The 15664-nt window shown below is 36.7% G+C and overlaps 1 protein-coding gene across 2 annotated transcripts in view; it reads left to right on the top strand.

Moving 5' to 3' along the window:
* Positions 1-15664, top strand: part of tenm1 (teneurin transmembrane protein 1) — a 232428-nt gene that overhangs the window by 145259 nt on the left and 71505 nt on the right. The window contains exons 19-22 of one of the 2 annotated variants that reach the window (XM_077531385.1): positions 2059-2202; positions 4592-4844; positions 6806-6826; positions 11944-12176. In XM_077531385.1, the coding sequence (XP_077387511.1) occupies positions 2059-2202; positions 4592-4844; positions 6806-6826; positions 11944-12176 (651 nt within the window). The remainder of the gene's footprint in view (positions 1-2058; positions 2203-4591; positions 4845-6805; positions 6827-11943; positions 12177-15664) is intronic. The other variant, XM_077531386.1, reaches the window with a different exon arrangement.

Raw genomic sequence — 15664 nt, forward strand, 5'->3', positions numbered from 1 at the left:
ACATGCAATAATATAGCTTTGAGAGAGATTAAATTCAACTTCACTTGTTACTGCAGGCATGTCGCCAATGAAATGAAGAAGTAAAGATGTTTCTATATAAGGGGTTGACCCCAGGCATCCTCACCCTGACCCCAAAAAGAATCCATCGCTATGCACTGGATTATAACGGCACTTGAGAGCAACATGTGCAACATGCAACACGGTCAAGCGTCTCACTGAAAAGAGATCATCATTGAAGTGTCTGCTTTTGAAATGTTTGCGATTACTAACGTTCAACCAAAAAAAAAAAATGCATTATATTTAAAAACTATCAGATACAGTACATGCAGTCATTCGTACCAAAATTAATAAAAATGCTCATTGCCCGAAGCATTGAACACACACAAAAAAAGTTGAAACCAAATTTGAAGTTGTCATTTGTATTGGGGTGTGTAGAGTTTTTATATCAACTGTATTTGTAAATGAGAGAGATACACAACTAATATTAACTCATTTGCTCCCAATGACGTATAAATCCGTTTTTTAATGTTCTAAGTTTCCCAAAGACGTATTTATACTTTTTTTTTTGTTTTTTTTTGTTTTTTATGCTTGAGCATACAGAAGGCTTTGATGCAGCCTCTCAACTGCAAAGAACGGTTGCAGAAATGGTAGTTATTACACAAACGGCCAGCAGGTGGCAGCAGAGCAAAGGAGATCAACCAGGGCCATCTCGAAAAAAAAGCTTAATTACTTACAATTTTGAATAGATTTGTGAAAACTGATGAAACTTAGCTCTCTTCTAATGCTAATTGCTGCAAAACGGAAACAGATAGAAACATACTTTTTTTTTCCTGATGAAAGAAGAGACTTTAATCTTTCTTCTGATAGGTTCCATGATTTTATAGCAATTGAACAGAATATTCTGTGGGCCTTGCAAAATCAGTCAAAATCCAGTAAAACAGCCGGGAGCGAACGGGATTGCGAAATGTGAAAATGGCGGCGAGTGAATAGTTAAATGTTGAACTATACATATTTACGTATTTGAAAGCAATATACCATCTCATGTTGATGTTCGATTGATAGTCTTCCATTATTCAAAGATCAAATTGAGCCACTGGCAACTAGACTGGGCTAACTCAATTTTTGTAAGGTAAATGCAAAAATAAAGAGAGAAAAATGGCGTATCTTTCTGGTGAATGGAGCTCTAAATCAACATATAGTTCCAATTTTGATATGTAGGGGAAAGTCAATCATTGCACGCATGGATTCATCTGTGCAACACTGGGCCATTTCCCATTTCCAAGATGGACGCACCCATCAAGCCAGGCTTCACCTCGCACAATAACATCCCACTATAAAGTGACGTTAGGAGATTGATAGAAGACTTTAAAAAATAAATAAATTTAAAAAAGTAGCGCTAGCTTTTGTGCTAGTACATATGTGTCATTATTAGGGGTGTGAATTGCCTAGTACCTGACGATTCGATTCGTATCACGATTCACAGGTCACGATTCGATTCGATACCGATTAATCCCGATACGAATTTCTAAGTCGGTTTTTGCGATTTTTTTTCATTCAAATTTAGAAAATACTAATCAGTAAGCTTGTAGAGTGTAAGATTTATATGAAAATGTATTATTTATTTTTCTGAAATTTCAGTCTTATAGAGGTTGTAATCTGTTTCATGTTTGAACAGCATTAAAATAAAATATTAAGGCTTAATGTTCCGTTCATATAACATTCTTCCATGCTCGAGGTGTGAATCCTAAAAAAAAAAAAAAAAAAATAAAAAAAAAAACGATTCTGCCGATTATTGAATCGATTCGAGAATCGCGCGATGTAGTATCGCGATATATCGCCGAATCGATTTTTTTTTAACACCCCTAGTCATTATAAGTGAATGCTATATGTCACTTTCACAAAAACAAAATAAAATAAACAATAAAAAATGCAGACAAAAATAGATTTAGCCTGCTCTAGTTCTCAGTGGCTAAATTATCCATTGTTTTTAAATATTGTTTTAAACTAAACTCACCTTTCATCTAATGCCTGCATCTGCGTGCATATGTTTGCTTTTAGTGTCCGTCGGCTACGAGTATGAATCGTGTCCCGGAGTTATTCAGTGGGAGAGGAGAACAGCTCTGATGCAAGCTTTTGAGCTGGTGCCCTCTGACCTCGGAGGTTGGTCCTTGGACAAACATCATTCCCTCAACATCCATAGTGGTGAGTACGTCCCAAATACATCGAGTTAAAATTGACGTTTTGTATGTTCGAGGAAACTCGTATCTCGCTGTACTGCTGCTGCTGCTACATAATTGGTTATCTGAACTCATTAAATAGAAAAAACACTTCCTTCTCTTGCAAATAGACAAATACATACATTTATATGCATATTTAGAAAAAAACATTTATTTATAATTTATTTATAAAATTTATTTGTAATATGGCAGTAGGGGGTTATAGTTTTGGAATTTTTCATTTTAATTAGTTTTTATTAGTTTTTAGGGTTCTGTTTTTATTAGTTTTAGTTCTTTAATAAATGCTTGGTTTTAGTTTAGTTTTAGTTAGTTTCAGTATTAGTTTTATTAATGTGTATTACTTGTGCGCAATATTTAAAAAACGTTTAATTAATAGTTTTAGTTAGTTTTGTAAACATAAAATGTAGTTTCAGTTAGTTTTTGTTTTTTAAGAAGCATTTTTGGTTTTATTTTATTTCGTCAATGAAATAGTTGTTTTGGATTTTAGTTTATTTCGTTAATTTTAGTTAACTAATATAACCTTTAATAGGCGATACTTGCGCACACTGAAAAGTAGCTCTCACAAAATGCGACCAATTTGGTCAAGTTTTCAAACCAATAATTACATGTTAGAAAGAAAGAAAGAACAGGCAAAGAGCAATTTAATCTTACGTCCCTATGTTTTTTTTTTCTGCAAAATTTTGAGCTTGAAAAAGCTGCTTTTTGGCATTTGTAAAAGAACTAATAAACCTCGTTTGACTTTTTCTATACTTCATCTTTTTTAAATGTCAGCAGTACAGGGGGAGATCACTTGAGTCCATGTTGGTTTTGGTAAAGGTCTTTGTGATTGTATAATCAGTTTATCACTGCACTGCACCAGCACTGGTAGTTAGCAAATGGAGTGTGAAAATAAATAAATAAATGCAGCGTGCTGACACCATCGTCTGACAATAGAATCACAGTAAAATGCAAATGCGACCAACTGTGTAATGAATTTGGCTACATTAAAAACACATGACTCGTAATTAAACGGAGCAGGGGGCTGCGTAAAAGTTCAGCTGTGTCACCGGACTGGGCGGTCCAAAAGACGTTTTCGGACACAACATGGTGGTTTTTATTTGATCACCTGGTACGTATGTTTGTCTTTTTTTATATGCTACTGATGTCATAAAATGCTGATTTGTTAGGCTGTCTGATATGGTCATAAAAGTGGCTGACTGACTGAAAGAATAACTATTGTGGATGCTTCCGATTATTTCAATAACAAATGCCGAGGCGCCGTCATTCTTCTGTAATGCCACAAAAGTGGGAGGGGTGATTGGTGAGCTCTTACAATGTTGTGGTCTGGTATTCATTCGTACATTTGCCTATTCTGTTTTTTATTTTTTTATTTTTTTTTTAGTGGGGGGAGACCAATCCTGTTTTATCCACTGAAAAACACATATTTGCTGGTGTTGTGCTAGGGACAAACTATTGCAAAAATATTGCTTGGTGATTTTGTGCTGCCTAGCAACTATGTTGAAGTGAAGGGAGCGTCCTTTCATCAGGTCACTTTTGCCAGCTTGCTTTTGCGAAACAAACTTTTGCGCAAAACTGATTGTAATGGAAACGCACCTATTTTTGTTACACTTCACAATTATGTGCTACTTTTTGTTGGTCTATCACATAAAATCTCAACAAAAATACACTCAAGTTTATAATGTAAGGTCACAAACTGTGAGAATGTTTAATTAAGGTTCATGAATACTTTTTTCAAGGCAATGCACGTCTACCCTGCTGAAAGCACGACACAATACTAAAGGCTCTTAACACACACACAAAAACAAGCTATTTAAATACTGTGAAAGCACAGCAAAAAATACTTTTCGTGTAGAATGCACAGCACAGGGCACAAAACAAACTTGCAATGAAACAGTGCGCTGCAGAAAAACTGTGGAATTAAAGGACAGCAGGGAGACAACTGGACACAGGTGCAGCACATTAGCACAAGTTAGCTAATCGCACACACAGGAACAAAAGCAAACAACAGGAATGGGATCCACAAAATCAAATGCAACCTTCTCAATAAAGCAAAGTCTTCGCTAAGCAGTTCCAGATCTAACATTTTGCCTACATGTGTAACTTTACTGAACCTTGCTAACATTCCACTACATTATGTTGTTATTTTTACATACTGTAGTTATTGCAATTGTGTGTTAGGTTTAGAAATTTTTAATCAAAGTTGTTAGGGACTTTTCTGTTGGACAGTGTGGAAAACCACTGGGGTCTATCTCATTTCCACTTTTTGTCTTCCAATATAGTGTATATTTTAAGTAATGACATAACGCTAATTAACCCAATTTGTTTTTTGTTTTGTATTTTTTTTTTTTTCACAGGAATCCTTCACAAGGGAAATGGTGAAAATGTGTACCTCTCCCAGCAGCCCGCTGTTATTGCCACAGTTATGGGCAACGGATTCTACCGGAGCGTCCCCTGTGGGCCAAGCTGCAGTGGCGCGGCCCGTGATCTGATGCTATATGCCCCCGTGGCGCTGTCCAGTGGCCCTGATGGGTCCCTTTATGTCGGGGACTTCAACTTTGTTCGCAGAGTCCATCCGGATGGATACACCAGAACCATTTTGGAACTAAAGTGAGTTGGAGGCAGAATTTTAGCATGGGATTGGACATATTTGCATTCAAATGCATTGATATATAGTTATTGTATTTATATATACCGTATTTTCACGACTATAAGGTGCACCGCCGTATAAGGCGCACCTTCAATGAATGACATATTTTAAAACTTTTTCCATATATAAGGTGCACCGCATTATAAGGTGCACCTTCAATGAATGATATTTTAAAACTTTTTCCATATATAAGGCGCACCGCATTATAAGGTGCACCTTCAATAAATGACATTGTAAAACTTTTTTCCCATCTATAAGGCACACCGCACTATAAGGCGCACCGCATTATAAGGCGCACCGTCAATGAATGAGCGCTTTAAAACTTTTTCCATATATAGGGTGCACCGCATTATAAGGCGCACCTTCAATGAATGACATTTTAAAACTTTTTCCATACATAAGGTGCACCGCCGTATAAGGCGCACCTTCAATGGATGACATATGTTAAAAAAAAATTCCATATATAAGGCGCACCGCCTTATAAGGCGCGCCTTCAATGAATGACATTTTAAAACTTTTTCCACACATAAGGTGCCCCGCCGTATAAGGCGCACCTTCAATGAATGACATATTTTAAAAACTTTTTCCATATATAAGGCGCACCGCCTTATAAGGCGCGCCTTCAATGAATGACATATCTTAAAACTTTTTCCATATATAAGGCACACCGTATTATAAGGTGCACCTTCAATAAATGACATTGTAAAACTTTTTCCCATCTATAAGGCGCACCGCACTAAAAGGCGCACCGCATTATAAGGCGCACCGTCAACGAATGAGCGCTTTAAAACTTTTTCCATATATAAGGAGCACCGCACTATAAGGCGCACCGCATTATAAGGCGCGCCTTCAATGAATTGCGTATTTTAAAACTTTTTCTATATATAAGGCGCACCTTCAATGAATGACATATTTTAAATATTGTTCTAAAGACAATAAAAATACTGCAGACTAAACGTAAATTCTAACTAGGAATGTAATGGGGTCGAAAGTAAAACGTTCGTTTTTAAAACCTGTAGCGTTAAACTAGTTTCTTTGAGAATGTAAGATTTTTTTTTCAATGATATATCGTGTCTTTACGAACGCGCACTATCACGCAGGCATACAAAGGTATTTTGTTCTCGTGGGGTTGCCGTAGTTAGCGATCCAAGATGGGCGGGATCTTCTGCGCATGCGCGTCACCGATCGTGCAGACCTGTTGCGGCTCAATATTGATCCATATATAAAGGCGCACTGGATTATAAGACGCTTCTGAAATAATTTGAAGGCTTTTATGTGCGCCTTATAGTCGTGAAAATACGGTAGTTATGATCACACGCGCTGTGAATTAGTCGTGGCTTCAGTTCTCGTGAGAATATTTGTTTGAGATACCTTTGATTGCAGTTTGTCTTCATGCAGAAGTCGCGTTTGCACATTTCCCACTTTACACAAATAATCTACTTCTTTGAGCCGAGAGTCTTTACTGTGGAATGATGTTTTTTGTGGCGGATTATGACAACATCACGCTGTGCTGGAGCCACTACAACCTCTAGTGCTCGATTTTTCTCAAGTCTTAGCATCTCAATGGAATTTCAGTGTCATTTGTCCTGTAAAGTGTTCTTCTTATGTAACTTAACTCATATTCACTGGTATTATTGCATTTCTTACTAATACTTCTGCCGCAGACTTTCATGGTGACTATATTTAATAGTTAACCTTCCCGTGGGAAGAAACAGCAAATAGCTTCCTTCGTGGATTAATATTTAATATGAAACAATGCAGCCACTTAAATCAACCCTGATCATACTTTATGGGGATAAAACTCACTTAACTGTGGCTTGTCATTTATTTATTTTTTTCCAGCTCTCGCTTAGAATTTTGAGTTACATATTTGCCTTCTTTTCTGCTTTTTCTTAAATGCTCCATCGTGGCTTTTTATCAGGAACCGGGACACCAGACACAGGTGAGAAGGGCTTTTGTCTGCAAATTGAATTGAATTTAATTTCATTTCTTACACACGTCATTATCAGTATGTATGTTCATGTTGTAAATGGGAAATGAGCCTAAATCAAGACTTTTGATTATTTCTGATCCTGATATGAGGTAAGCCTGGGGCCTGGTTTTGTCACGCAGTCTTTGCTGGCTCTGAGCTCTTTCCAGCATGTCCATAGAAAATTAGACATGACACGGCGTGTTTGTGTATCTATGACCTGAACCTTTCTGTGTGAGCACCTCCGCGTATGGTTCGTGAATATCAAGCTGAACATGTCTGCTTGTGGCAATGAGAGTTGTACAATATGTCATCGGCCAAAAGGGTAACATTAATACAGTATGTGATATGTTTACAAGTAACTAGTTTCGTTTAGCTGGCCATAGCCGGGCAGCTACATGGAAAGCTTGAGTAAGCTCTCCTGTATGGAGGACCAAAACTGCCAAAATTTGAAATAAATACATGACTAAATAAATAAATAAATGACTAAAAGTGGAAATAAAAATGAATATAAAAAAATATATATAATTCGAAAATTATATCTAAGAAAAAATAAATATAAATGTAAATAAATCCGTTTTTATTTAGGACTGCCCCCTCATTTGAATAACATTTCGACGTGGCTGTACGGCTAAATAAATAAATAAATGACTAAATAAATAAATGACTAAATAAATAAATAAATAAATAAATAAATAGATAGATAAATAAATGACTAAATAAATAAATGTCTAAATAAATAAATACATGTCTAAATAAATAAATGTCTAAATAAATAAATGACTAAAAGTGAAAATAAAAAAGGATTTATTTCCATTTATATTTATTTTTTACATATAATTTTCGAATTGTATTTTTTTATATTATTTTTATTTTCACTTTTAGACATTTATTTATTTATGTATTTATTTATTTAGTCATTTATTTATTTCAAATTTTGGCAGTTGTGGTCCTCCACACTCCTGATCCAGATTGTTATTGAAGATTGTTATCTAATAAGTAGAGATAACCAGGTATCGATATCAGGCCGGTATCGGTATACCCAGCCTTGTTGTTTTTTTTGTTTTGTTTTTTTTCCAAGTTATCAGTACTCGGGATGTTGGCTGACATCAACCGCCCTCTTATTGCCGTCTTATGATCGGGAATTTTTAGAAGAACAGAAAATTATTTTCATTTATTTATTAATTTAATTGTGCGTGTGAGTGTGGATGGTTGTTCGTCTCTTTGTGCCCTGCGATTGGTTGGCAACCAGTCCAGGGTGTCCCCCGCCTACTGCCCAGAGCCAGCTGAGATAGGCGCCAGCAGCCCCCGCGACCCTTGTGAGGAATAAGCGGTCAAGAAAATGGATGGATGGATGGATGGATATTAATTTAAAGCATTTTTAAAGAAAAGTGCTACAAAGCACATGTTCTAAGTTACTTAAACTTATGAAGTGAATATTTCTGTGAATACGGCAAAACTTTGAAAATACATCTTTCTATTAATGGATGATAAACCTTAAAAACAATAGATGGTGTCGATACGCCAGGCCGTCAGATCATCTGACAAGCAGTTGTCTGCAAATGTCAGACCAAAAAAAAAAAAAAAAAAGTCATGTTATAAACCCTAATGCATGGAAGTGTATTCTTCTGGAGGCACTTAAGATACCCTTTCCTCACCCTGGGGGGTTCTCCTTTACTTCCTGCTTCCATGGCTGCTTTTTACTGTTTGGAGCATATTTCGGGGGGTTTTTTATGCTATACTATTGTTCTCCCAAGTCAAATGCATTAATTATTCATCCATTTTCAGCTCTCAAAGCTTCCCCCCCTCCACGTTTTCCCCTGCAAAGTGTCTATCAGCAAGCGCGGTTTTTAAAGCAAGGTGCCCTCATGGGGAGACAATATGGGATGTACTCAGTGTAAAACCATTGTCTGTTCTTTGGCTTCAGAAGGAACACACAAGGGGAAGACGTCCTCTGCAATAGAGTCTGAGAGACCAAGACAGTCTAGATCAGGGGTGTGCAACCTTTTGCATTTGAGGGCCACATATAGAAAATCAGAAGGACGCAAGGGCCACATAATGTTATGAAGAAAAATTGTGTTTAGTCCTAAATATTGTACAAATAATTTATTAGTCCTTTTGCATATTCATAAAAATGGTACAGTATATGAACCAATTTATTTGTAATATGACAATAGGGTTATTATAGTTTTGGAATTTTTCATTTTAGTTTTTATTTTGTTTTGAGTTTTGTTTTTTTTAATTTTGTTAGTTTTAATTAGTTTTCAGGGTGGTTCTGTTAGTTATTTATTAGTTTTAGTTCTTTAATAAATGCTTAGTTTTAGTTTATTTAGTATCAGTATTAGTTTTAGTTTTTAGTTGTTGTTTTTTTTTTTTTTTTTATGTGTATTACTTGTGCACAATATTTAAAAAACACCATGGGTGCAACGTTATTATTCCTGTTTATATAAAAATAAATTACTAAAAATCACATTTAAAATCATCCCCAAAGGCTCATGCATTAAATTAATTACCAAAGACTAAAAAGAAGGACATTTTTGCTATAATTATAGTTTTATTATTAGTTAGTTTTGTAAACATAAAATGTAGTTTCAGTTTTCTTTTTTTTAAAAAGCGTCTTCGTTTTTATTTTATTTCGTTAACGAAATTGTAGTTTTGAATTTTAGTTTTAGTTAACTAAAATAAACTTCAATAGCACCTGTGTTTTTCGACACCTTCCCTTCTTACTTTGACCATCTCCAAACATTTTTGTTTTTATTTTATTTAAACTGAGTCAAATGCCATTTTTTATCATATGTCGCGGGCCACTAAAAAAATGGATGACGGGCCGCAAATGGCCCCCGGGCCGTAATTTGGACACCCCTGGTCGAGATGACCGAGTCAATCAGCTTGTTAGCTTTCTTTTTTTCTTCTTTTTTTTTTTTTAACATGTTCATGGAGCAGGAGCGACATTATTTCTGATCATGTTGTGTTCATTTCCCTTTAATTGGCGACATGCCTTTTGAAACGAGCATCTCATTTAGACAGTCAAGTGATTTGCAATCAGCTCTCGTGCAACCGGCAATGCTTGCTGAAACTTTAAGAGGCCCAACAAATATTTGATGCTGCACAGAACAGTGACACACTTTTGAAAAACTCTCCTTGGATCAAGTTTAAATTATGCATGTGTGATTCAGTGCAGAGTTCTGCAAACAGTTTTACGCTTAATGGACTCGAATGACTGACAGCCCCTGGACTAGGCTGCATTATTTTTTTCTGTGTGAGCTAAGAATAATGTTCAGGTTAATATCAAGATGCATATATCATGGGTATTTCATTAAAATTTAAAGCTACAAACTGTCATAAATTGTACAGTCTTGTGATGTAAATTTTCACATTGGAAAATATATTTTTTTTAAATATATACTTTTATGTGCCGACATGGTGGACATACTTCAATATACTGTAATGGGGTACAATTAATCTGTTATACAGAGTTAAGGGCAGAATTCACATCGGAGTATATCTGACTGCTTTTTTTTGACGTGAGTGAAACTAATGAATTTCACAGCTCTTGGTTGTATGCCTTCGTTGTCAATAAGAAACATTTCAAAGTGAGTGTCCAGTCGTTACGGGAACTGAGGGTTATTTTGGGCAAAAGTTCTTTCCTTTGCACTTGCCTGCAGACAGGCGCAAGTAGAGTTGAGTGTGCAGCGGTGATTTGGTGCTCGGCTCATTCTCACCACTGCGCAGAGCCTGCCCCATCCGACCACACCACCCACGCACAGTTCGGACGTGCACCTCGGCAGAACGCACGCCGCCCTGCCCAATGGATGAATCCCACCCAGTTGCTCACGCCTGTGAGGCTGCGGGGGTGGGGACGGGGCAGCTTCTGAGCTTGTTGGACCTAATTTACACGGGATTTCTGTTTATAGAAATTAGGGATGGGCGAGTACCGATACCAGGTATTTTAGTACCTTTTTTCAAGTACTCGAGTACTCGTGACGCAGACGAGTACAAGCGACGGATGGCAGAGGGGGAAGACGTTAAGTGAGTCCTCCTTGCCTGTAAGTGGCGCTATAGCTTGCAGCAGTTTTTCACCAAAACTTCACCGGTTTGGAAATACTTCAAAATTGTGAATCTTAAACTAAAAGAGCATTTTTGTGTTTTATTTTGAGCGTTAAGACTATTGAAGAGTGACTGTGCTGTTTTTTGTTTTGTTTTTTGTGGCAAAATTAAAGGAAATATATTTGTTTAAAAATATCTTTTAGTGATTTTTTTTAATTTGTCAAAATGTGCTACTGGTATCGGCAGTTGGTATCGGTATCGGTGAGCACTGAGGGTCTGAGTATCGATATCGGTCTGAAAAAAAGTGGTATCGAACATCCCTAATATAAATATAATCATACTTAAATGATATATGATCATATCATTAATATATTTAACTAATTTACTCCCAAAAAACGTATAAATACGTTCTATTTTAAATATTACCATGCTCCCAAAGATGTATTTATACGTTTTGGCTTTGATGCAACCTCTGCACTGAAGAGAATGCTTGATGTAATGGTAGTTACAAAATAGGCCAGCAGATGGCAGCAGAGTATAAGAGATCAAAAAGCTCTTTTCCCCACTATTTTAAACAGATTTGTGAATAATGATGAAACTTAACCATAATATAATGCTAATTGATGCAAAATGGAAACAGATAGACATATGATTTTTTTTTTCCCTGATGAAAGAAGAGGCTCTAATCTTTCTTTTGGTAGATTCCATGTTTTTATAGCAATAGGACACAATATTCTATGGGCCTTGCAAAATCAGTCAAAATCCAGTAAAACAGCGAAAATGTCCTGGGAGTGAATGAGTTAATAATAGATTAATCATTTTGACAGATCAACACTATTTTGTCAAAATGTATTTATGGGGAAAACAAACATCTCAGCACATCTCACAGATTTGCCACATATCATTTCCTGCCTAAAAAAAAAAAAAATTACACTACGAAATCAACATTTACCCAGGCCATGAGTAATTGTGGGCTTGAATGTACTCTGTAAAAGTGTTGCACTTTCCTAACTTTGCTCTCCGCTGACCTGTCCTCAATATAGCACCAGCCCGGCCCATAAATACTACTTAGCCATGGACCCGATGGGAGAAGTTCTTTACGTGTCGGACACCAGCAGTCGCAGAGTGTACAGGGTGAGGAACCTCGGTCAGCCGAAAGATCCGTCACGCAACCTGGAGGTGGTCGCTGGGACCGGGGAGCAGTGTTTGCCCTTTGACCAGAGCCACTGCGGAGAGGGCAGGAAGGCCACCGAAGCTGCACTCAATAACCCCCGAGGTAAGACCTTGTCGCTGAAAATGTTCTTACTAATTGACTGGTACCGCCCATTGTTGCCAAGGTTATTCTTGTTGCACTGTATGGACACGTAGGAGTCGAGATTAAAGGTCTGTTTTCTGCATTTAAGTCTTTCTTGGGGAACTGCGCCCGGGGGGGACTGAATAGGGATCTTTTATTAGCACGTTGATCAGTGAAGTTGACTGACAACCAACAAAAGTCCAAACAAGTGTATAAAGTTTGGGGAAATTAATTTTCTTTTTGAGCATGACTGATAAAAACAATGTCCATAATGGTGTGGTTGTATAAGTTTAGTGTGGAAGAGCAATGCTGCCTATAAAGCGTCATGACCACTATCCATCCATCCATCCATCATCCATCCATCCATCCAGCCGTCCATCCATCTATCCATCATCCATCCATCCATCCATCCATCCATCCATTCATCCATTTTCTATACCGTTCATCCTATTGAGGGTTGCAGGGCAGCTGGAATCGATCCCAGCTGACTATGGCAAAAGGCAGACTACAACCTTGAATGGTCATCACTTCACTCATTTGCTACCAAAAAGGTATAGATATGTTCTAGTCTAACTGTATTAAGTGTCCCAAAGACATAATTATATGTTTTGTTTATTTATTTATTTATTTATTTATTTATTTATTTATTTATTTATTTATTTTATTTTATTTTATTTTATTTTATTTTATTTTATTTTATTTTATTGTTTTTAATGCTACAGAAGGCTTTGATGCAGCCTCTCAACTGCAGAGAACGGGTGGGGAAAAAAAAATGGTAGTAATTACAAAAATGCCCAGCGGGTGGCAGCAGAGTATAAGAGATCAACCAGGGCCATGATGAAAACAAACTGTTTCCCCACAATTCTAAGCAGATTTGTGAATAATAATGAAACTTAGCTATATTCTAATGCTAATTGCTGCAAAATGGAAACGAATAGCATTATACTTTTTTTTTTCCTGATGAAAGAAGAGGCTCTAATCTTTTTTTTAGTAGGTTCCATGTTGTTGTAGCAATAGAACACAATATTCTGTGGGCCTTGCAAAATCGGTCAAAATTCAGTAAAACAGACAGAATGAATACAACAGACAGACAACCATTCACAACTGATATTATTAAACCTTTGTGGTAATAATTTCACAAAAACAAATTGTTTGTCACTTACATTGGCAGAAAGAAGATCTGAATTGTTTCACTTATTATAACCGAAGAATATTTTGTTTCATGACGGTGCTCTTTAACTAAAGTCAAACGTCTTTGCTGTGCATTTTCATTAACTGACAGCAAAGACTTTACGACGATAATTACTGTACCAATCAAGTATAAAGATTGCATCTTTTTTTTTTTTTTTTTATGAATCATAGTGTGGTTTGTAATAATGTTTGGATGTACTGTAATTCTCTCAGCTAAACATTACACGAGTATTAATGTAATGGCTGGTTATGTTTTGACGACAACACACAATCGTTTACAGTAGTGATTATCTTCAAATGGCACTTTGAATGGATGCTCTCATGCGTATAGTATAATGCATTACCGGCTTAAAGATGGTACTGTGTGCTGCCAAAAGCATCAATTATCCCCTGCAGTCTGCCCTGTTGACTCAAGCAAAACAAAATGTATGAGGCATGCATCCTGGGGTGCACATAATTCACGTATTGTCAATAGTTACTCGGAAAAGACTATTTTTATTATAAGAAAACGTCTTCTCAGAAAGAAGGCTAAAGACTTTTCATTGATGGGGGGGAAAAAAAAAAGGCAATAATATTTCATGTAATGGGAGTCAGGAATTAGAAAATCAATAACTGGATTTGTTGCAACTATGCTTTTTTTTTTTTTGGTATCATCTTGACACTCTTCATGGTTTTATAACAATCTTTGTACATCAATATGTGGACATGGTTCAGTACAATATATTTTTGTTGTTAGTTTACTGATTGCCATTTTCTGTCAACAACTAATTCAAATACAGTAAAGATTTGAATTCTAAAAAACATGTAAGAGGGCCCATTATTCACATACGCACAGCACAGTGAACGCGTGCTGCCAGAGAATGTCTCGTACTAGGTTTAATTGTGGGCACCCCGTTTGGCTACAGCCAATTAGGTTTCTCGTTTGCACCGTGACTGCTGCAGCAGACGTTTTCAGATTTAAACTCTTACTTGACATTCGCAGAAATAACAGCCTGTCATGTTTGTCCATCCCGTTTCTCCCCATTTTTGCAAAGTGACTTGAAACGGGGGTTGCCGTGACATGGTGCAAACATAGTGGGGGACATTGAGCAGTTTGTGTTCTGTTTTTATAGTTTTGGAATAGGATGGTTTATTAGAAGGAATGTGTTGTTTGAGAAAAGCCTTTTTTTTTTCTTCCCATTGCTTTCGTGCTCCCAATAACGTGTAAATATGTTTTTTTTTATGTTTTAAGTGTCCCAAAGACGTATTTATACGTTTTTGTTTTGTTTTTTTTAATGCTAGAGCATAAACTCAACTGCAAAGAACAGTTGCAGAAATGGTAGTTATTACACAAACGGCCAGCAGGTGGCAGCAGAGCAAAGGAGATCAACCAGGGCCATGTAGAAAAAAAAGCTCAATTACTTACAATTCTAAATAGATTTGTGAAAACTGATGAAACTTAGCTCTCTTCCAATGCTAATTGCTGCAAAACGGAAACAGATAGAAACATACTTTTTTTCCTTGTTAAAAAAGAGACTTTAATCTTTCTTTTGATAGGTTCCATGCTTTTATAGCAATTGAACACAATATTCTGTGGGCCTTGCAAAATCAGTCAAAATCCAGTAAAACAGCCGGGAGCCAACGGGATTGTGAAATGTGAAAATGGCGGCGAGTGAATGAGTTAACAAGAAATTTTCTGTGGATGAACCAATGAACAAATGCGTGTCTAGCCCAACACTTCACACATTTAACTAATTACGTTGTGGCACATTAGTGCATTAGAACATAGGTCTAATGCACTAATGGTTTCCCTTCTCCAACACAGCTGAGATGATCAGCTCATCAGCAAGCTCTGCATAAGCATGATAACGATCCTGTTGATTGGAATCAGCTTGTGTTGGAAGAGGGAAACCTCCCAAACCTGTCGGAGTGCGATATTAGAAGTTTTGCCAAAAAGTTGGTCCCGGTGTCATGCGGTGAATTCTGTGACTGGTGAGGCACTCACTAACTTTTGCTGAGTCAGAAAAACAAACACAGCCAACAGACCGTGTGTACATACTGTAGTTGAGCTTGCTCCCTTGCTATAATGATAAGGCATAAAGTAGATGTGAGAAAGATTTCATACACACCAAATTAAATGTAAATATATTGTGATGCTCTATTGGGATGTAGTTGATTCCTCTGCCCCCCATTTGAACCAAAATTCTGCTTGACTTTGTTATGAAAGTCCTTTCTAATCTTCTTTTAATTTTGAAAGTCCGAATGGCGATTATCCCCAGTGTTTTGTCGAAATGCGTGTT

This window comes from Festucalex cinctus, chromosome 9 (assembly GCF_051991245.1).
Source record: "Festucalex cinctus isolate MCC-2025b chromosome 9, RoL_Fcin_1.0, whole genome shotgun sequence".
NCBI lineage: Eukaryota > Metazoa > Chordata > Actinopteri > Syngnathiformes > Syngnathidae > Festucalex > Festucalex cinctus.